Source organism: Strigops habroptila, chromosome 9, assembly GCF_004027225.2.
Source record: "Strigops habroptila isolate Jane chromosome 9, bStrHab1.2.pri, whole genome shotgun sequence".
Lineage (NCBI taxonomy): Eukaryota > Metazoa > Chordata > Aves > Psittaciformes > Psittacidae > Strigops > Strigops habroptila.
The window spans coordinates 22818592-22840365 of NC_044285.2; the positions used below are offsets into that span (position 1 = coordinate 22818592).

At 63.0% G+C, this 21774-nt stretch overlaps 2 protein-coding genes across 2 annotated transcripts; one reads left to right on the forward strand and one right to left on the reverse strand.

The window, feature by feature from the left end:
• Positions 1-286: 286 nt before the first annotated feature.
• ZDHHC9 (zinc finger DHHC-type palmitoyltransferase 9) lies at positions 287-14376 on the reverse strand. Its single transcript, XM_030498637.1, has 10 exons — positions 14268-14376; positions 13616-13895; positions 6054-6214; positions 5429-5587; positions 4392-4529; positions 4200-4248; positions 3802-3904; positions 3529-3632; positions 2834-3011; positions 287-2083 (listed from the first exon to the last, which is right to left on the reverse strand). Exons 2-10 carry the CDS (start codon positions 13780-13782, stop codon positions 1979-1981), a joined length of 1164 nt encoding a protein of 387 aa, XP_030354497.1. The 5' UTR covers positions 13783-13895; positions 14268-14376; the 3' UTR covers positions 287-1978.
• Positions 14377-14715: 339 nt separating this feature from the next.
• Positions 14716-20351, forward strand: UTP14A (UTP14A small subunit processome component). The gene is made up of 15 exons (XM_030498090.1): positions 14716-14816; positions 14890-15040; positions 15220-15329; positions 15505-15569; positions 15687-15829; positions 15935-16090; positions 16949-17068; positions 17146-17240; positions 17354-17477; positions 17571-17648; positions 18098-18464; positions 18601-19103; positions 19174-19361; positions 19459-19558; positions 19898-20351. Exons 1-15 carry the CDS (start codon positions 14716-14718, stop codon positions 20147-20149), a joined length of 2553 nt encoding a protein of 850 aa, XP_030353950.1. The 3' UTR covers positions 20150-20351.
• Positions 20352-21774: the final 1423 nt, after the last annotated feature.

Here is a 21774-nt window from a genome sequence, read left to right on the forward strand (position 1 = left end):
AGCTTCCTACCGGGCAGGAAGGCTCGGGCTGGGACCTGGGGAATGGGGCAGTGCCTGCAGGTAACACAGAGCTGGTCAGGGTGCTCCCCGGGCTGTGTCACTGCTCGGCCTGGGCTGCATCACCCGAACACTGAGACCCCCCACCGGCCGTGGGGGACAGCAGGATGCAAATAAGGCGACGTGGATAAAACACCCTGGAAGCGCGAGATGTAGAGGCTGGAAAGCCACAGGGAAGGGGTGGCAGCAGGCTCGGGGAGGCACAAAGAGGCAGAGGCTGCAGCTCGGCCAGTTTTCAAACCAGTTAGTTTTCCTTCATTGTTTTAAAATTAAAAAAAGCAGAAACCAAACCGGAGCAAGCCCAGCCCTCGCCCAGCCCCGCGCCCTTCCCGACCGGAGCGGGCACAACCCCGTGTGCAGGCAGCACCAGCACCCCGCCTCAGGCAAACCCAACCCCGCACTTCTCCACAGCGAGCTCAGGCTTGGGGCAGCAGCGTGTCGGGGCGGTGGGAGAGGAGGGGGCAGCTCCCATGGCTGGGGTGTGCGGGGGGCAGCGGCTGCGAGCGGGGCCCCAGCAGCGGACAGCAGCGCTGCCCTCAGCCGGGAGAGGCGGCCCCGGTGTGCAGGGTGCGGGCAGCACCGCTCGCTCCCTTCACACCCCTGCACCCGCTGCCAGGCACGGCCGGCTCAGCACTGCGAGGGCGGAGCAAGCTGGGAGCCACTGCAGGCTCCAGGGGACCCGGCTCCCCGCCTCACCCCGCTGCCGCCGCTGAAAGCAGGTCGGAATACGAGGGCAGGGAAGGAGGAGCAGCAGCTTCACGCTGCCAGGCAGGAGCATCCCAGAGGCCCAGCACATGCCTGCAGGAGGCACAGACCTGCCCAGCACTCATGGTACAGGCTGCAGAGCTGCCAGGGCACCAACGGCATTCCCTCCATCACCAGGGGCCCCACAGCCCTGAGGCACTCCCCAGCCCGGCTGCACAGCACAGAACAGGGGCAGGGGGGGAAGAGGAGCCCTGGCAGGGCACAGAGACCTCCCGCCACAGCCCGGCCCCGGCCTCTGCTCCCTCCCGTGCCGAACACCCGTCGAGGCTGGCTGAGGAACGCAGGGCAAGGCGGTGGGGACACGGGGACACGACGACATGACACAGAATCAGGGCTGAGGTTCTGCAGAGCAGTGGCTACAGCCTGAGGTGCAAGGGGAGGGCACCCTGCACCCGGCAGCAATGGCAGCCCCGGCACCAGGCAGGGAGCCAGCGGCCAGGCAGAGCCTCCTGCAGCCAGAGTCACCTCCCGCCAACCGCTCTGCGGCCAGACACACACGGGAAGAGGGGCTGCCCCGCTCATCCCATGAGCCCCTGCTTCAGGGTGATCCCCAGAGAAGGACGGGAAGGGGGCCCCTGCCCACCACTACTGCTCTCACACCGGCTTAAGTCACACGGAAAGAAGGAGCACGGGAAGGAAGCTACTTTAAAACCACTGCCAGCAGAACACCTTCCCTGTTACCTCGGCCCTTTTGGCACCAAACTGTCTCCTGACAACCCCTGTCACGTTAACCAACAAAACAATGCCACAGAATAGAGGAAGGAGGGAGGAGGGGAGAGAGGACGCTACTGCCATGACTTGCTTTCCCCTTCCCACCAGGATTCCTCAGCAGTAGGGAGCAGGCCGACCCTAACGTCACTTCCGAGCTGCTTGACCACGAGCCGTCTCGTCAGGCAGAGGGACAGCCGGTATTTAGCCTCAGGACAACCTGCAGAGCAAGAGGTCCTGCCCCGGCCTGCGGCTGCCCGGCCCCGCGGGGACCGAGGCTCCCGCTCCGGCTCCTTTGCCACCGCGCGAGGCCAGCGCCGCGAATAACGACTACAGCAAAGTGGCCATGAGGAATCGTTTGCCTGCCATCCAGCCCATCTCCTCCTCTCCTCCACCACCTCCAGCTTTGATTAGACAAAACAAGAAAGTTCTCCCCTTCAAGCAGATGCTAGTGCTCTGCTTGCCCAGCGTCCTGGGGCGGGACTGGGAGCTCCCCAGACATTAGCTGCTTCTCCTCCGGCATCTCGGCGTGGCTCAGGGGTGGCGCAGGGACCTGGAGAGAGAAGACAGCAGTGACTTGCATGAACACCCGCCCGTGCAGAGCATCTGTTTGAGCACATAGATACGGCCCCGCTGCCGTGCTCCCGCCTCTGCTCTGCCAGGCAGAGGTCTCAGCTGTGCTTGGGAAAAGGACAAACTGGGGGCCACCAAACAGGCAAAACAGCAGCTTCATGGAGATCTGGAGGACTGGAATGCTCCACCAGAAGTGGTCCGGGCTGCTTCCACTAGAGAAACAGCAGCTCGTGCCCAAGCAGGAGTAGGCCCAGCCATTTCCCATTGGGTTCATGGAATAATTCAAATGGGAAGGGCACGCTGGAGGTCTCCTGTCCAACCCTACCCTTAAAGTGGGGCTAATGTCAAAGACAGAGCAGGCTGCTCGGGGCCACAGCCAGTGAGGCAACAGCTTTCCCCAAGGATGGAGATCCCAGACCTACCAGGGCCCTTCCCAGGGACAACCCTTCAGCTTCCACTCAGTGCCAAAACAAGACGCCTGCAGCCTCAAGCCCTCCTCAACCCCTCCCAGCCTCCTTAGGCGCCAGCTCCTGGGTGCTCTCATGCAGGACTGACATCTTCAAAACCGCAGCCAGCTGGGATTTCCTTTGAGGAAATCAAGAGGCGCTGCCTTCCCGCCCAGAGCACAACAGCTTTTCGTGGGCAGCCTCCCCACAATGCCCCGAGCGTTGCTTTGCTCCTGCCGAGCCACACCAGCAGCTGCTCCCGCCCGCAGCCGCGGCCCACTCACCCCGCGCGCAGAGGCCTCACTCCCGGCGCTGGCGTGGGGAAGGCTCCCATCCTCCTGCGGCACCCCGCTCCCCTCCGCCTGCCCCCTGGCGCCCGCAGCAGCGCTGGGCCCCCGCGGGCACGACTCCTCCTGCGCCGTGCCCTCCTCCTGCTGCAAGATGCCCCGTCTGTCCAGGACGCTGCAAGGACACAACCACACCGTCAGCCCCGCGCCTGCCCTGGGGCAGACTTCTCCTGCAGGAAAAGTGCTGGTGAAAGACAAACGTCAGGGGAAGGGACCCCTCTCCAAAACAGGCTGTGCACAGACTAGGTTTGGGCTATGTTCCTCCTGTGAAAACCAAGCCCCCTGGGGAGCAGCCCAGCTCTGAGTGTGGGACCACCAAAACGAGTGCCCTGGAAAAAGCCTCCACTCCCCACGCTGCCCCAGGGAAGGGCAGCCACTCCTCCACGGGCTTCCCAAGCACATGGGGATTGGAAGCACATCACAAGCTTGAATCATAGAAGATATGCAAGGATGGCAACACAAGACCTTCCTCCCCAGAGCATCCAGCCATGTCTCAGCAGACCTCTAGAAGCTCACAATACACAGAGTGCTGGCAAAAGAGCCAGGTCTTGTACCCAAACAAAGAGAGCGCCTCACAGTTCCATGCTGGGCTCAGGGGGGCAAAAATGGCAGGGCTGCCCTTGAGAGCTTACCTGGGGGGCAGGGGCCCACAGAGCACCTCACAGCAGTTCTTCACTATGTTGCCATGGCTGTAGGGATTCTGCACGCGGTTCTTTCCAGTCCAGGACCCCTTGATCTGCAACAGTCAGGGCACAAGCTCAGGTCTGCTCCACCAGCACCAGCCCCAGGCCATGGAGCCCGGCCTCGGGCTGCGGGGCACGTCACCAAGGTGGGCACAGGCGTGACATGCCGAGGAAGCAATGAGAGAAAGAGATGGCTCAGAGGAACAGAAAGACTCTACTTACATCTTCGTTGGTTGTCTGATTCAGTGCCACCAGGAAGGTGTGGAACCCAGTTAATCCCACCACTGACCACAAGGTGAAGAAACAGATGAGCACCTCCAGTACAGTGAGGAGAGTTAAGGACTGGGAACAGCCAGGGAACAGTCCCAGCCCCAGCCCAGCTGTCGCACTGCCCCCCATGCACACTACCCTAACTCTCCTCTTCTTCTCCTAGATGTGGTTTTCTGTTTTACCCTCCTCCCAAAAGCCACAAAATTGCTCCTCACCTTGTACTCATGGGGGAAAATGCCCTGAAAGACTCCTTAGAGAAGCCTGGGCACCGAGGCTGCAGTCCCTCCATAATGCAGGTCCCACTAACCCCAGCTCTGGGGAAGCCAGCCCTCCATGCCGTGGAAGGATATGTCCCTGGGGTTTCCTTCAACGTGTTCAGAAACCCAATCTTCAGAGATTCTGGCAATACAAAGACAGAGAGACGTTTTCTCAGGAACATCACACCGAGCCCAGTTCCCTTTCCCACTCCACCACTTCAGGATCCCCAACACCATCCATATCCCCCCTCCCTGAGCCACCCACCTCTCCGCAGCCAGACTCACTCAGTGCTACGTAGACTATGTTGAAGGTGAAGATGTAGATGGTGAGGAGTGAGAGCGAGAGGATGAAGAGGTAGAAGTAGCGGTAGTTCCTCTTCCCCACGCAGTTGCCCACCCAGGGGCAGTGATGGTCGAAGCGCTCTGTGAAAGCCAAGACGGGCTCAGCAGGGCCCTGCCTGCACCCAGCCACGCTGCCCCCGACTCAAACACACCCAAGGCTGACAGGGCTCCCTCGAGTGCAGCCCTCTGCTAACTCAGGACCCGTATCGTGGCCTCCTTCCAGAAGGGGAAGTTAAGAAAGGGTAAAATCATTTACTAATGAGTGGTTTTGCATGTTAAGGTTGAGTTTAGGAGCCTGGCCCTATGTACGTCTTCTCTCCCAGAGACCTGAGGTGTAACAGCTTTTACTAAAGCAGCACACGGGTTAGGTGAAGGCCTGGGGGTTCAGAAGTTCTTGTCTAACCCAGGAGCCACTTTACTCCTTCAAGGGTAATTAGAAGAGGGTTGAAGGAACTGCATAAACTCTCAAAGGGCTGGGAACCTGCAGAGGAGGAAAGGAATCCAGCAGGATGGGATTTCTTCCTCGAGAAGGGATGCTGAACACCAGCCAATCATGATAGCAAAGGGCTGAGAGAGCATCTGCTCTGCAGCAAGGGGAACAAAGCCCAGGGGCACTCCATGTAATGGTGGAATCTCCGTGCTGATGCAAGGAGCTGCTTTCACACAAGACAGCTCTGCTGGAACCCTCCAGCCCAGCAAGGCCAGAGAAACTCAGCAATGGACTGCACCACCTGCAAACCTGAGGGCTTATGTTAGACCAGGTATTGCCAAAGCAGTGCTGGCAAAGATGAACCATCTGGCTTCGGGCTCTGGGCAAATCTCGAGCTCCTTGGGCTGCAGATGAGGCAGTGAGGCAGCCTGTCCTGCTCTGTTCACACCCCACCACCCTGGACTTGCTCAGCAGGAGCAGAGATGGGTGCAGATATTCACCCCTCTGCTCCCCGGGCTGCTCCTGTCCCCTCTCAGGGCTCTTTACTCACCCACACAGTTGTCGCAGATGCTGCAGTGCGAGGCCCGGGGGGGACGGAAGATCTTACACGTGTAGCAGTACTTCAGCTTCACGATCTGGTTGTTGATCTGGAAGTTCTTGATGCGAGGGGGGGGGCGCTGGCCCTGCGGCACTGTCCCGTTGGTGGCCTCTGAGAGAGGATGGAGCAGGGATCAGACCTGCTGCCACAACGCGACAGGCCAAGGACAACAGCTCGCCTCCTGCTTCTCCTACCAGTGGGATCAGAGCCTGCTGGGTCCGGAGCCAGCGGCTGCAGCTCTGCTCACACAGTCCAGAGCCAAGCTGGCAGCTTGGAGGCAGGAAAAGGGATGCCAGAGCTTTCATGGGCATATTGAGGGGGGCTGGGAGGGCGTCACCCACATCCACCAAACCTCCTCTCTACCCGAAGGATCAAGGAGCCCACATCGAGCTCCTGCACACCCCTTCCCAAGCAAACTGAGCTCATGTGTAGCAGAGAAAACAGCAGTGAAGATGTTCCCGGAGAGGGAAGCAGGTACATTGCACCACCCTCCTGAGACTCAGGCAAGCCAAGGCAGGGCCGCCCGGGAAGAAGGGCTCTGCAGAGAGCCGGAGGCCGCCGCGGGCGCCGCACTCACCGATCTCCATCTCGATGAAGGCTGCCTCGTCCGGCAGCGCCCTGGGGATCACGCCAGGGTCGCTGAAGCTGGTCCGCAGCAGCGTGGCCATGGCGAACAGGAAGAGAACTGCTGCAAACACGGGGATGGCCGGGGAGAGCTGCACTGCCAGGTACCGGCACCTGCGGGGACACACCGTGACCAGCTCTGCCTGAGCCGGGCCCGGGGCTGGCGCTGAGCCCGAGCCCAGGCTTTCCCACATGATGCTACAAGGAGAAGCTGTCCAGCATCTCCTTCTTGTCCCACCGCCGTGGGGAATCACCCCTGGGGCGGCTCTAACGGCCAGCCACGACCAAAGTGTCACCGTGCCACTAGCCAGCCAGGCCCAGAACTCTTCCCAGCATTTTGGTTTGTTCCCAGCTCCCATTTTGCTCAGTCATGGGCGATGGCAGGAACACAACCAGCCAGCGAGAGGGATCTTGCCTGGAGGGCACCAGCTGAGGGACAGACCCTTCCGCTAGGAGAAGCACCCAAGGCCTGCCCCGAGAGCCCACCACTGGAGAAAGCAAAAGGCATGGAAGCACACTGGAATAGTGGGGATCTCTGGCTGTCCCCTACACGGGCAGCAGCCTCCAGTACCACAGAGATTACTTGCCAGGGATTACAGTGTCCTGTGCTTCTCAGGAACGGATTCACTTGGAAGTGCAACATTCCCATGCAACAAGACGCCTGCCTTCCTCTGACTTCCGTGTGGCAAAGGACTAGAAAGCTCCAAATAAAGTAGGCAGGTTCCTGCCCCAGGGCAGCCCCAGCTTGGGAGAGGACACACAGTGTCAGGTTTGTTTGCTTTACCAGCACAGAGAGGTCCGGTGAGGAGTTCCCAATGCTAATCCCACTGATGGGCAGTGCAAAGGGAGCAGGAGACCCGACCCCTGTGGCTCCTGTCCCTTCTGCACACCCACAGGCACGTGTCCTGGGCACTGCAGCACAGGCCGTGCTGAAGCCATGGTTTACAGGGATCAAAGGAAACACATTTTTACCCCGATTCCTTCAGAAAACCCCATTTATGTGGGGGTGAAGTTCCTACGGAGCTTTCCTATGGAAACCCTGCCCAAATCCCAGCACAGAGCACAACCTCCCCTCTCCCTGTGCCGTGCTTCCCCAGGCTCCTCCCATGGAACTGGGCACCCAGGCTTTCTAGTGAGCCCTGTGTCCACAGGGGTGGATCCAGCCCAGGCTCCTGCTCTCCAAGAAGGCAGGAGTAAGGCTCCTGTGGTGAAAAGCTGGGGATTATCCCCCCCAGCGGGTCTGTCATCCTGAGCAACATCCACAGCATTAACTGGTGAGTTCCGTGTAGCCTTCCCATCCGCGGCTGCCCCAAACACAACACGTTTTCCAGCTCCCCTGGTTCCTTTGCAAGCCCACCACACGCTGCCGGGAGCTAACCAGGCCCTCATCGCCAGCGGGTGACGAGGGGCAGAGGGGGCTGTGCACTGGAGCCACAGGGTGCTCTGGCCACAGCCGTAACACGGAGCGGCCACAGCCACGTGCGGGGCCTGGCCCCTGAACCAGCGGGGTTAACTTCAGACACCACAAGCTCTGCAGCTCCTGGCAGCAACACAACCCTCAGAGGTGTCCCCGTGCACGGTCCTGCCTCCGGGTGCGTGGACAGCAGGAGGGCTGAGCTCAGCATCCTGAGCAGCCGGAGATCACTTTGCTTTCTCTCTGCAAGGGCAAAGTCTAGGAAGAGCTGCAAGTCAGGTAGCAATTACAGAGAAACCTTGGATCCCATCTCAGGAAGGAATATGGGGTTATTCCTCTGGACAGGCTCTGCCCCAAAGGGCTGCAGCCTGACCCTTGCCCAGCTGACACAACAGCTTTTATCACTGTCGTCACAACATGAACAACATGTTACAGGCTTAAAACCTGGCTCCATGAGCTGCACGGGAGCTGCGCCAGAGCTCCCAGCCCTGCCTGCGCACTCACACCTTTTCAGTTTCCTCGGTGAACTGTCAGCAAGGAGATTTATTACCTGCAGCACGTGCTACCCAGCGGCACTGGGGGTAAACGGGATCGGCCCCTGCAGTGACCCCGCTCAGCCTGTGTGCGAGCAGCAGTGTGGGGCCTGAGCCACTGCCACCGACCGGAAACCTGCCCTTTGGGAATGCTGCAGGTCCTGCTGTCCCTGAGGCGCAGCAAGAGCAGCCTCAGGACTGATGATACCACCTGGCAGAGCGTGGGGTGGCAGTGGGAAGCATTCAGATGAGATGAGTGCGCGGCTGTGCTTCCTGCTGTGGCTCGGGAAGCGGCACCAGCCAGCCAGGAGAGCAGGAATCTGATGGGGAAAAGATACCCCAAAACTGACACCAGCTCCTTCAGCTGCCATTCACTGAAGAGCATGAGATGCCTGCTCAAGGAAGCCACCGTTGTGCTGTTGACATCCTCCCTCCCGCATCAAGCAAACACCCAGGCTCTGCGCTGGATGCTCAGCCCATCACTCAGCAGTGCCATGGCACCGCAGAGCTGAGCGGGGTCCTCCTGCTTCCTCAGGCAGCAGGGCTGGCAGCGCTGCTGCATCCCCTGCACCCGAACACGGCCTGGAGGTGAGGGCAAAACAAACCCCCCACTGCACCGACACTGCACCCTGAGCCCCAGCTCCCTGCGCCTCCCTGCACCCACAGAGCCTTGCTTTTAGGAAGGCGCTGAGCAGGGGACGTGCCTGGTCCGTCTGCCACAGCAGAGAATCAGAGTCACAGAGTAGTTAGGGTTGGAAAGGACTTTAAGATCATCTAGAAAGCCAAGTGCTGTCCTGAATGGCTGAGCAACAGGTAAGGCCACCACGCGAGGTTGTCACTTGGCACTCACTGGTGCTGGGGGGTCGTCACCCTGCGCCTCATCTACAGCACAATTACACTCAGCAATTCACTCCCAGTGCTGACAGCCGTGTTAGAGATCCCTTGTTTGGGAAAGCTGAGGGTCAACACAGGCACACTGTTGCGTGTAAGGCTCTTGCTGCTGCTCCACTCCCAGTGCGGTATCTGTGCTCCTGAGCATTCTGTCATCCCCGGGCAGACAATAACAGCACTATCACACTGCCCATCATGGGAGCCTGGGGGTGAGAAAGGCTTAAACAAAGAGAGCATTAGGATGAGAGGGGGCAGCAGCAGCAGCAGCTGGGGGTGCCACGAGTGCAAGGACTGCATGACCGAGCACTTTGCCACCGCTCGGGAAGCTCTGCTGTAACCGGCCCATCAAGCAAAGCTCTGCAGGAAGGGGAACCAAACACAGCAGCCCCGGTGGACGTGGACTTCAGCCACGGCCACGGGGCAGCACATGCCAGGCGAGGTCCCCCAGGGCTCAGCACGAGGTCTCCTGGATAATTCATCCACATCTCACGTGCAAATCACCTACTGGACTTTCCTGAGCACCACACCATGCTCTCACCCCGAACGCTGGTGGAGCGCAGCAGTATCTGTAGCAAACGTTTGACCCTCAGCAGAGCTCTCGCAGTCATCTGCACCTCCCAGGCCTGGGATGATTTCCAGGAGCTGATGTATTTGCAGTAAGCCTGGAAACCGTTGCTCCAAACCCCAGGGAAGTGCTGCACTGCAACGCTGGAGCCCAGGGCCCTGTCCCGAGCAGCCCTGGAGCTGGCCACAGCAACGCTCCCGGCTGGAACAGCGACACGGAAAACCCTCACCTCAGACCCTCTTCAAGGGCAGTTCCACCGGGAGCACGTGCCACCAACACAGCAACCACCTTGAGGCGGGAGATGGAAAAGTTCTGCCAATGTCACTGCTCTCTCCCCGGCTGCAGGCGAGGGAACACCCCAAGATCACACCAGCAATGAGCGGTGGTGCTCCAGAGGATGTGTACGCCACAGGGAGAGGCAGGGTGTCTTCTGGAAAGGAGCCCATGTACGAGAAACAGGGCATGCCATCCTAAACCCACCTCAAGCAGAACCATGCCTTCAGGAGCAAAGCGAGCTGAACTCTGAGCTTCACCTCTACCAAGAGACTACAACTGCCAAAAAGCACAGACTCACTTGGGTGTAAGCTTTGACAGTGCTTGACATTGACCGAACCAGAGGTAAAAGCCATTTTGGAAGCATCTTTATCAGTGTAAAATCTGGGGTCTTCAGGGAAAACCCCAAGAATTAAGTCACATAAGGAGTCAGCACAGGTTAGTTCAATGCGTCAGAAACCAAAGAAATTCTAATCTCTATGTAGCTAAGAAAGTAGAAAACAATAACGTGATAAAGAGGCTGTTACTGGAGAGCAAAGAGCCCCTTCTCCTCCCTGCAGGAGCCTGGCGCTGCCGGCCCCGGAGCCTTCACCAGCAGCAGCATCCTGCTGCCGAGCTGAGGACAAAAGAAACGCCGCTGTTCTGCAGCTGTGCCGCGATGAGGGAGAACGTCGGGAGGGCCCTTCCAGTCGCGCCGGCAAACTGCAGAGAGGAGCTCCCAGCAGCGGAGAGGGGCCGCCACGTCCCAGCAGCCCAGCTCCCAACGGGCCTCCACGAGCGCTCTACCTGGGCTTCTCCTCGCGCTCCAATACCACAAGCAGAGTTCGACAACTACGCGCCCTATCGCAAAGGCTGACGTGCCCATTAAGAGTCTGAACTAGTGCCAAGAGCATATTAAACAGAGTTTTATGTGACACGTTACGGATATGGAGCAGACCCAATTAAACACGGGGCTCGGACCCTGCAGGGACCAGCCTCAGCAGGAGGAGCTGCTTTCTGCCAAGGTGCTGGCGAGAGGTGCCCTTGGGCAGAGGACTCCGGTCGCTGCAGAGCACTTCCCGGGAGCCAGCACAGCTCCACAGCCCTCTGCTTTATCGGGGAGGGAGGGAGGAGCCGGAGCTCCAGGTACGGCACTGATAGCGCAGGCAGCCCTCTGGGTCTGTTTGCTCCCGGATGGAAACTTGCCTCGTTCCAGACCACAGCTCTGAGGTCTAGGGGGTAAAAACACACAAACTCCCGCACACGGGGCTGAGGTGGCTTCAGACCGTTCCACTGGAGACGCGGCAGAGGAACGGACGTGGAGGGGGCTCGGAATACAAACACGGCGAGCACGGCCCAAACAGAGCGGCTGCCGCGGGCTCGGCTCGGCTCGGCTCGTCTCCTGCGGTGCGGTGCCGGTCACTGCCGGCTCTCCCGCAGCAGGCACCTCGCTGCAGCGGGCACCGCGCACGGCACCGCACGGCAGAGCCGGCAGAGCCGCCCGGAGGGCTCAGCCCGCAGCCAGAGGCACTTCACGCACCGGGTTCAGCACCCCCAGCCCTGCTCAGACAAGGTGCGACTGCGCAAGTGATTCAGCTGAATGAAACGGGCGCCCAGAGCACAGGCTCCCTGCAGCGAGCGCACAGGACTCCAGCACAGCCTGCTGCTCTCCAACAGCCCAACAGCCCCGATTGCTCCTCTGCAGCACAAACTTTAAGGGGAAAAGCATGAAATTCCATGCAAATGCCAAAGAATCTGCCAAAAGCTGGAATGAATGGATAACACCGAGAGGCGGCCAAGGCCAGGCACCCCAGCGCACGCAGAGGGGCAGCTGCTCATCGCCTCAGCTGGCTCCGTGAAACAGAGCCGGGTTTCTGGCTGGGAACGCAACGTTTCATCCCTCTCCCAAATTCAGAAAGCCCCAAACAAACAGTTTCAAAACAAACCCATCTCTTTCAGACAGAAAACATTAAGGTGCTGAGCACTGAGAGAATCAAAAGAGTATTTTGGATTTTCCCAAACTTTTCCTAATCGAAAGCCACTCAGCCAATTTAACCACAGTTCAGAGGGAATTCTGCTCCCAGCAAAACTGCCCCCCGGCCGGTGCCCCCGCAGAGACCGTCCCCCCAGCTCGACACAGAGGCACGTCCCAGAGGTCTCGCTGTGGGCAATGACATGAGCGACCCCTCCATGGGCCTCTGCCTCCAGAGCAGCACAGGAAGGGGCTTCCCAAGGAATTCCCAGTCATGTACCGCCAGCATCCACAGTACCGCTGGCTCTGCCAGCGCAGCCTGGGACTGTAAAGGCAGCAGAGAGCGGGCTGTGGCTTCTCTCTTCTGCTCAGGACAGGCTCCGCAGGGAGCAAGAGCAATTATCCCTCACGGTAAGTGTTTCTGGAGCAGAGACACGTGTTTCTGGAGCAGTGACACTACCAGCCCTCCCTGCAGGCAGCAAGTCTTAGCCCTGTTTTTGAGATGGGGAAAAAACAAACAACAAAACAAGCAGCAGTGTCATTTCATACCTTTGGCTTCACACTGAGTCAGGGGTAATTTGAGCTTCCTGTACTCAGGAACCCCAACACCTCATGTTACAGTTGTGCAGCACCCGCCTCCATTGCTGCACGACCACCAAGCAGAGAAACCAGCCCCGCAGCTGACCGGGGCAGGCGTTTGCCGCTGCATTGCTGCCGTTGGGACGTGGCAAACCTCAGCAGACTGTTCCAGAAAGCCCTTTCCAGGGATGGCGGCAATATCCACCAAGGAGAGGAGCGAGGGAGAGCAATGGCAGGCCAGGGGGAGCTGGGACAAGGTCCCTGCTCTGGGGAAGATGCCCAGGAGGCCAGCATCCGGGCCCAGAGCTTTATGTATGTGGAGCAATAGCCAGGGCTTAACCAGCGGGAGCAGTTTCTTCCGCTTGCTTGTCCTGGCTTAACTGGCTTTTGTGTTACCCAACACCAGCCAGGACCTTCGCCTCCCTAAGAACAACATAAACATGCTGATGGAGGTAGAGGAAGGGAGGATTCACAGCTGTTTGGCTGATCCAAGCTCATCCTCAAACCAGGCAAACAGGGCAGTCCTGCTGCCCCCTCCCCATGCCATCAGAGCTCAGGCAAACATGAGCTTTCCTTCCCTTTCTGTTCGTTGTTTCGGCAGGATTAGCCGGAGGCCAGGTCCGCTCCCAGCCCAGCTCAGGGGTGAGCGGTGAGGCGGGGGCAGCTCCTGCTCTTTGGCAGCATACACGACTTGCTGCAGGCCTTTAGGCTGCTGAGCTGATCCAAGAGGGTGGCCGGATCCCCTCCAGGGCTTCGGCTCGCGGAGGGTCTGCTATAGTGCAGCACCACACCACAACACTGCTGTAGGGCGAGCTGGATCCGTGCTAGGGCCCAGAGCCACCGGGCTCACACCCTTTTGGTTAGTGCTCCAGCCAGGTCACGTCCCTCACCGGGCTGACCCGGGCTGTACACCGGCCCCGGGGCACGGGCGCAGGCTCGGCCCCGCCACCAGCCCACGCTGGCCTCTGGTGCTGCGGCAGCAGTGCCCTTGCACCCCAGGCGAGGAGCACGCACCCCGATCCCCATCCCCTCTGGCTGCGCCCCGGACGCGAGATGGCAAGTCTCAGGCACAGGGAAGCACCAGCAGGGGGTGAAGGGCCGGTGTCGCGCCGCAGGGCGAGCTCTGCCCGGGCACACCATCCCCAGACCCCCGGGTCACAGCGCGAGGGTGAAGGGGCAGATCCCGCCAGGGAGAGCCGCAGCGCGCCGGGCTCCGCGCCGCCTCCCCCCCCGCCGCTCCCGAGGCCACCGGCGGCCACCGAGCCCCGTCCTGACCCGGTGGGTCACCGGGCGGCCGCGGGGAACTCACTCAAAGGCGAAGAAGAGGGCGCAGGTGCCGAGGATGAGGAAGAGCGTCAGGTAGAAGATGCCCTTCTGCCGGGCCATCATGATGCGGCCGTCGCAGCAGAAGGTGTTTCTGCCCGGCAGCTTCTCCCATTTCCGAACCACCTTCTTCCTCGCCACCATCACCGACATGGCGGGGCCGTCACTGGGGCGGCGGCGGCCGCCACACCTCCGGGTCCGGGCGCTGCTGCTCCGCCGCCCGCGCCCCCGGCATCATCGGGGGCCCCGCGGGGCTGCGCTGGGCGCTGCGGGGAGAGGAGAGCGCCTCAGCACCGGGGCGGCGGCGGGGCTCCGCGGCAGGGGGCGGCGGCCGTCTCCATGGAAACCCCCGCGCCCCGGGAGGGGCGTCGCCATGGAAACCCACCGGGAAGGGAGCGGGGAGCGGGCAGGGCGCGGCCGGGGAAGGCCTCGGCCCCGAGGGGAGCGCCCGGGGCTGGGGAGGGGGGCGGGGAGCGGCGGGGCGGCCCCGCACCGGCCGCACCGGCCCCTCCGGGAGGGGAAGGGGCTGGGCAGGGCAGCGCCCGCCCCGCGGCCGCGCTGGGGCCCGGGCCCGGGAGGGGGAAAGAGAAGAGAAGGGAGGAGGGGAGGGGAGCGAGGGCCCCGCCGCCGCCGCTCACCCTGTGCCGGTGCGGGCAGCGCCGCGCGGGGCGGGCCGGGCCGATCGCTCCCCAGCGCCGCGGGAGGGGCCGCCACGCCTCGCGCCGCTGCGGGGCGGGGCCGCGCCGCCCATTGGCAGTTCCGCGCCTTCCGCCCCGCCCCGCCGCTCCCATTGGCTGCGCCACACGTCACTCCGCGCCCGACCCCCCCCCCTTCCCGCCCCGCCCCGGTGCGGACAAGGGGAGGCGGGGCCGGGGGCGGGGACCGGCACGTGGCCGAGGGAGGGGCCGGCGGCAGCGGCTGCGCGGGGCGGGTCCCCCCCCCTCCGGTGGTCTCCCCCTCCGGTACCCCCCCACCCCGTGTCGGGGCCGCGGCCCCGTTTCTCCGCCGATGCTGCCCGTGGGTTTGCCCGTGAGGGCAGGGCACGGCGCCCCGAGCCGGGGGCATGGTCCTCCCGCGGCCGTTGCCATGGGGACGGGACCGGCCCGTCCCGGTGCTGAGCCCGGCACCGGCCCGCACCGGGAGAACCGCGGAGCCTGCCCCGGCCCCGCTGCCACGGCAACCGTGACGTCAGGCCCGGCCGGCGGGCGGAAGCGCGGCGGGTTGCGGCAGCCCGGGCGGAAGCGGCGCGCTTTCCGGCAGGTCGCGCGGGGAGCAGTACGACGCGGCGCGGCGCTTTGTGGCTCGCTCGGCGTGCGGCGCGATGGCGGAGGAGTGGCTGGGAACGGAGGTGGCGGCGGGGAGCGAGAGTGGGGACGGGGAGGAGGAGGAGGAGGAGGAGGAGGAGGATGAGGTGAGACCCGGGTGAGGCGGAACCCAGGGAAGGGTCTCCCCGAGGCGCCCTGCGGAGCTCCGCGTGATCCTCCGCCCCACGGCGCTCGGCGGCCCGGCCGGGACGGGACAGGCTGGGAGGGCGCAGGCCGGGGCCCGGGGCGGGGCCGGGGCACCGGGAGCAGGCGTCGCTCCCGGCAGCCTGGCCCGGGGCCTGTAACCGCGCCTGCCTTGCGGCAGGGGCAGGAGGAGGGCGAGCGGCGGCACCGGCGGCTCCTGGAGGCGATCAGCTCCCTGTCCGGGCGGAAGCGGTGAGTGGGGGGGGCCGGGGCTTGGCCCCGGGGCTCTGGCAGCGGCCGCGCTCCCTCCCCGTGGGCCCTGCGGGGCTGCCCAGGGGGGCTCTGGAGCAGAGGCTCAGTCCCCGCGGGCACCGGCTCCGGGGGGACGTGGGGCGCCCCTTGGTTGATTTTCCGTCCCGCGCCGCAGGCGGAGGCTGGCGGAGCGCACGGAGGCGAGCGCCCAGGTGTCCGAGTTCAACGTCAGCACCAAAGGTGAGACCCGCGGGGGCCCGGGGTTTGCTGCAGCCACCCTGGCTCTGCGGTGGGTGCAGCTGCAGCCCCTGGGCTCAGCAGTGCTGTGCCTGCGCTGACGTGCGGGACCTCGTGCAGGGGCCGGGGAGAAGCTGGTTCTGTCGGAGCTGCTGCAGCCCATCCGCCCCAAATCCGCCCTGAGCGGCGTGAAGAAAGAGCTGACCCGAGTGAAGCAGAAGGCGGCAGTGGAGCTGCCGCTCAGCAAGGAGGAGGCCAAGCGGGTGAGTGGGCAGCAGCCCCCGGGTGCCCTCTGATGCCAGCAGGCTCTTGTTCTTCACCTCGGCCCTCCCCTGCTCACCCGTTTCCCTCCCCACCCCTGCGTGCAGGTCGTGAGGGAAGCCGCCTACGTGACGACCTCCAAAGACGTGGGCAAATGGCAGCAGGTCGTGCTGCAGAACCGGCGCGCCGAGCAGCTGGTGTTCCCGCTCAAGCAGGACATTGCCACGGTTGTGCCCCTGGAGCAGGCGGTGTCAGCCTGGAAGGTGGGTGCTGCCATGTGTCCCGCAGCTCCCGGGCTCCGTGGCGCAGCTCCTGGCTGCGGGAGGAGGGGTGAAGCAGGCGTGGGGAAGGCCCAGCCTGTCGCTGAGGAAAGCTGAGTGCTTCTATGCTGACCTGGGGAAGATTCAAAGGGAAGTATTCCATGTTCCTCATGTGCAGCAGACCCCCTGCGAGGGGCTGGGTAAGGCATGAGCAGAGGGTTTGCTCTGTTCCCTCTCCTCCTCTTAGCCTTTCTGCTTGAGACACACATGCTGAGTCTGCAGGTTTTTGGTCCCTGTGCTGAGCCAGGTGCCTGCTCGTGGCCCTTGGCCGCGTGTGCTGAGGCAGAGGGGGTCCAGTTTGCCAAAGCCTGTGCACCTGTAAATCCTCATTACAAAACAAGGATGCTTTTGGTTCAAACACGAGTTCCCATGAGGGTTGTGCTGCTGGCAGGAGAGTCACTGGCCTCCCCGAGAGCTCTCCCACCTGCACAGATGCTCTGGTGAGAGGCAGTCCCTGCTGAGCTCCCAGTGAGCTCACCTCAACCTGCCCAAAGGTCCCTTTCCATTCCAGCAGGACACGGTGTCGCATGGCCCAGGACACTGCTGTGGGCTTTGTGCCCAGTGCTACCCAGCCAGTGCTGCCTCCCCACTGTGAGCCTCTCCCTCTCCTTGGGAGGAATTCTGCCCTCCTCGGGACCCTGGGCAGGGCTGTGACCTCAGCCCCGGCTGGAGGGGACACGCTTCTCTGGGCCCTCCTATGGACCTGCTCAAGGGCACCAGGACACGGACATCTGGGGGAGCGTTGGCTCTCGTGGTTCTTCTCATGGCCATCGTCTTGCTGTGTCTGCTCTGTCCCAACAGGCCCGAACTCCCCTGGAGCAGGAGATCTTTGGGCTGCTCCACAAGACGAAGCAGCCCATCACAGACCCGCTCCTGATGCCGGAGGAGGCGGCCTCGCTGCAGGCGATGAGCTTGGAGGAGGTGGGTGCCCCCCCGCCGCGCCCTGGCTCTGGAAGCCTCTTCCTTGGCGCCTGCCCTCACTCTGTGCTCGCTGGCAGGCCCGGCAGCGGCGCGCAGAGCTGCAGAAGGCTCGGGTCGTGCAGTCCTACTACGAAGCCAAGGCTCGGCGAGAGAAGAAGATCAAGAGCAAGAAGTAAGGTCCCTTGGAGAGGGCTGAGTCCTGCCCGGTGTGGGGGTATGGCCAAAACACGGCGTCCCCAGGGCCTTCCCGGCACCTGAGGCCCCACTCGCTGCCCCTGTGCTCAGGTACCATCGCATGCTGAAGAAAAGCAGGAGGCGCAAGGCCTTAAAGGAGTTTGAGCTGCTGCAGAAGTCAGACCCTGAGGCCGCCTTGGCCAGGCTGGAGGAGCTGGAGCAGCTCAGGATGCAGGTGCTGCTTTTGCGCTTCTCCCCCCCCCCGCGGGGGAAGTCCGCGCTCGTGAGGGTGCTCGTTCTGATGCTTCTCTCTTCTTCATCCCCCCAGGAGCGGATGAGCCTTAAGCACCAGAATAAGGGAAAGTGGGCCTGCTCCAGGGCCATTATAGCCAAGTACGACCTGGAGGTGAGCTCACAGAACCACAGAAGGGTTTGGGTTGAAGGGAGCTTAAAGCTCCTCCAGCTCCAACCCCTGCCACGGGCAGGGACACCTTCCACTAGAGCAGGTTGCTCCAAGCCCCTGTGTCCAACCTGGCCTTGAACACTGCCAGGGATGGGGCAGCCACAGCTTCTCTGGGCACCCTGTGCCAGCCCCTCAGCACCCTCATCATACAACTTCTTTCTCTTTTCTTCTTTGTATCTAACCTAAACTTGCCCTTTTAGTTTAAAGCAGCTGCCCCTTCTCCTGTCACTACAGACCTTGGTATGAAGTCTCTCTCTTCCTTGTAAGCCAGTGTTACACACTGAAAGGCCACAGCAAGGTCTCCAGTGCTGGTTGGGGAAGGGGGAGGCAGCCGAGGAGGGGTGGGTGTGTTGTTTCTGGCCTGCCTCAGACACCTTGCGATCCCCTCCCAGGCCCGCAAGGCCATGCAGGAGCAGCTGGCCAAGAACAAGGAGCTGATGCAGAAGGTGCGTGTGGAGCTGCCTGAGGAGAAGCCAGACGATGTGCCCGAGGAGGACCTCATGTCAGTGACCATCCCCACCATCCCCATGGGCACCAGCAGAGCAAATCCCTGGCTGTTGGGCAAACCCAGCAGCCCAGCCAAGGAGCCAGAGGCACAGGAGGGCCAGGGAGACGTGTTGGAGCCTGGTGCTGCAGAGAGCAAGGAGGAGATGGAGGAGGAGGAGGAAGAGGAGATGTCAGAGGAGGAAGCTCTGCTGCAAGACTTTGCGCAGAAGCGGCACGTGCGGCAGCAGCGGGCAGGGAGCCCTGAGGGACCAGGTGAGGAGGTTGCAGCCCCAGCAGGGAGGGGCTGGTGTGCTGCAGGGCTGGCCAAGGGAACGGGGGGCGCGGGGGCTTCACCCTCCTGTTCCCTCCTCCTGGGTGACTGTTTCTCACCTGTTGCCTCAATGCGCAGGTGCTGATGCGACAGAGGCAGTTTCTGAACCTCTGGGGGACATCCCTGTCCCCCCCGTCTGCGCCGAGGCAGAGGCGAGCACAGGGATCGAGCCGAGTGCAGGGATCGAGCCGCCTGCCGGTGCCCAGGAGGGGGTTCTGCTCTGGCAGCAGCTGGGCCGGGCGCGGACAATGGAGGATGTTGAGGCTCTGGCCTCGGAGGAGCATGTGGAGGAGCCGGTGGCCACAGGAGCAGAGACAGGAGCGCGGCAGCCGGTGGCCACAGGAGCAGAGACAGGAGCGCGGCAGCCGGTGGCCACAGGAGCAGAGGCAGGAGCGCAGCAGCCAGTGGCCGCAGAAGCAGAGACGGGAGCGCGGCGGCAGCAGGAGGAAGGCAGAGCTGGGGCCAGGCCTGCCAAGAAGGCAGCAGCCCAGAAGAAGCAGCTGATCAGCCTGCAGGCCGTGCTGGAGGGGCGGGCGCAGGAGGCTCAGTGCCCCAGCCTGCCCGTGCTGCTGGAGGAGGAGGTGAGCGGGACCCGCCGGGCCCTCGTCCCGCGGCCAGGCTGGCTGCAGGGCCTGACCCTGCTCTCCGCAGGAGGGAGGCATCGACCAGCGCGGGGTGATCACGGAGGCCTTTGCCGGGGATGACGTGGTCGCCGACTTCCGCCGGGAGAAGCACAAGGCGGAGCAGGATGCGAAGCCGCAGCCGGTGAACCTGGTGCTGCCGGGCTGGGGCGAGTGGGGGGGCTCAGGCCTGAAGCCCAGCACCAGGAAGATAAAGCGGTGAGTGTGAAGAGCTGCGGCAGTGGGCCCCGGCCCTGGTGCTGACCACGCGAGTGCCCCGGCTTGGCCCCGGTGCTGACCACGTGTGTGCCGGCAGGTTCCTGCTCAAGCCGTCGCCGGCGCCTCCGAGGAAGGATCAGCACCTGCCCCACGTCATCATGAGTGAAAAGCGCAACATCTACGCAGCAGCACATCAGGTGGGTGATGTGCAGCCCCCACGGGCACTCCAGAACCTTCCTGTGACCCATTCCCAAAATGTCCCACGTCCCTGCCTGTACTCGCTGCCCAGCTGCTGGGCCTCCAGCTGTGACAGCCCAGAGGCCAGCAGGGTGAGGGAGGGAAGAGGAGTTCCCAGCACTGCTCCTGGCTGTGATAGCCCTTCTTGGAATCTGCTGGCAGAAGGGATGGAGCCAGGGGTCAGCGGGCAGGGAATGGTGTGAGCAGGTCCTGGGTGAGCGGGAGCCAGCAGCAGCGTGGGGTGGGAGCAGCCCGCGGGGTGCTGGCAGGGGGTGACCCCGCTGCGCTGCTCCCCGCAGGTCAGCGAGCTGCCCTTCCCCTTTGAGAGGCACCAGCAGTTTGAGCAGAGCATCCGGGCGCCCGTGGGCGCCACGTGGAACACGCAGCGCGCCTTCCAGAAGCTGACAGCGCCCCGTGTCATCACCCGCAGCGGCCACATCATCCAGCCCATCTCTGCCGAGGACATTCCCACTGCGGCCAGGCCCGCGCTGGAGCCGGTGCCTGGGCAGGGGGCGCAGCGGGGCTGGCGCCGCGGCAGGATGGGGCTGTAGCTGCGTGCGGGCCCGTGCCTGGGCTGTGCCCCCCTGCACGGCCTCTGCCCGCGGGGGGGGCCTGGAGCTGCTGCCCGGGGCTGGGAGCAGGCGCAGAGGTGAGCTCAGTGCTGGGGCTCACTTTGCCCGGGGGCTCCTGTCTTTCATACCCCCATTTTTTATATATATAAATATGACATATATATAACACGGTATTTCTTGATCTTGGCTGAAGAGGTTTTCTCCCAGCCCGGCTGTGCTGGGCCCAGCCCTGGGGCACCGCTCCTCACATCCACCAGCAGTTCTGAAGTAACCTCTGCCCCGCTCTGCTGGACCCCATGAGCTGGAACACAGGGCTTGGAGGTGGTTTCACCCAGCCACCCTGCCCTCTTCCTGCCGCTGAGCCAGGCTTCCCGGCCCACTGCACCCCACAGAGGGTGACAGCAAGGTGCTTGGTGTGTCCCGTGCTGGAGCCTCATGGTGGGACAGGAGCGGGCAGGGATCTCCCCTGGCCTCTCCTCCCTTTTCTCACCTGCGCTGTGCTCAGGCCAGGCAGGGGACTGCTTCCTAGGCTGAAGCGGCTGCTGTTCCCAGGAATTAGTGTTCCTCATCCCAGGGATGCTGCTGTACTCTGCGCTGGCACTGCAGCCTGCCCTTGGGGAGCAGCCGTGCAGGGTCCCTGGGCTGCTCCCTGGCGCTGGGGCAGAGCCGCTGCAGTCACCCTTCTCCCTGCAGCCAGGGCACCCAGGTGCCATCCAGTGGGGCTGGGCCACAGGCACCCATGGGATTGAGAGTGGGTGCCCATAACTCCCATATACCCACCCCAAAACCGCACAGGGCTCCTGCTCCGGCTGCTGGCACCCTCCCCGGGGTGGTGGCTGCTGCAGTGTCAGCTCTGCTGGGGCTGTGCCCTTGCCAGGGACCCAGCCTGGGTGTCACCGGCCCCACATAGCCCCTGGGGTGCCCAGATAGTGCAGGGCTGCGCCGGGGCCGCGCTGTGTGAACGTACCCGGGGCTGGAGAGAAAAGAGGGGAGGAAGCGCGGAGCGTTTCCGTGTGATGCAGGAGAACCCCTCACAGGGCTGGTGGCCCCAGCTCGGAGCCCGGCTTCCCCTGCCCTGCCTGCACCAACGGCCACGGGAACCCTTCGCCCCGGGCTGTCGGGGGTGCAAGGGGGGGTCTTTTTGCTTTAGTAAAAGCCGAAGTGTCCCAGAGCCAGGGGAAGGCCGGAGGTGAGCGCAGCCCCTCTGCCCGCACCTCCACCTCCCTGCAGCTCCCCATGGCCCCAGTTTGCCAGATCCCTGTGGTACCCCTGTCCCTCTTTGTGGCTGCTTCCCTCGTCTGCCCAACCTGGGGCTCTCCCTTCCTGCTCTCCAGATGGTGCCTGCTGGGTGTGATGGGCTGCCCAGCTCCCAACCCTGGCTGCTTAGCACTGGGCTGGATTGGGCTTGAACTGGGGCTTCCATTACCGTAGAATCACAGAACCACAGGCTGGATTGGGAGGGAGGGACCTTAAAGCTCATCCAGTTCCAATCCCTGCCACGGGCAGGGACACCTTCCACCAGAGCAGGTTGCTCCAAGCCCCTGTGTCCAACCTGGCCTTGAACACTGCCAGGGGAAGAGCTTCTTCCCAAGATCTCATCTCAA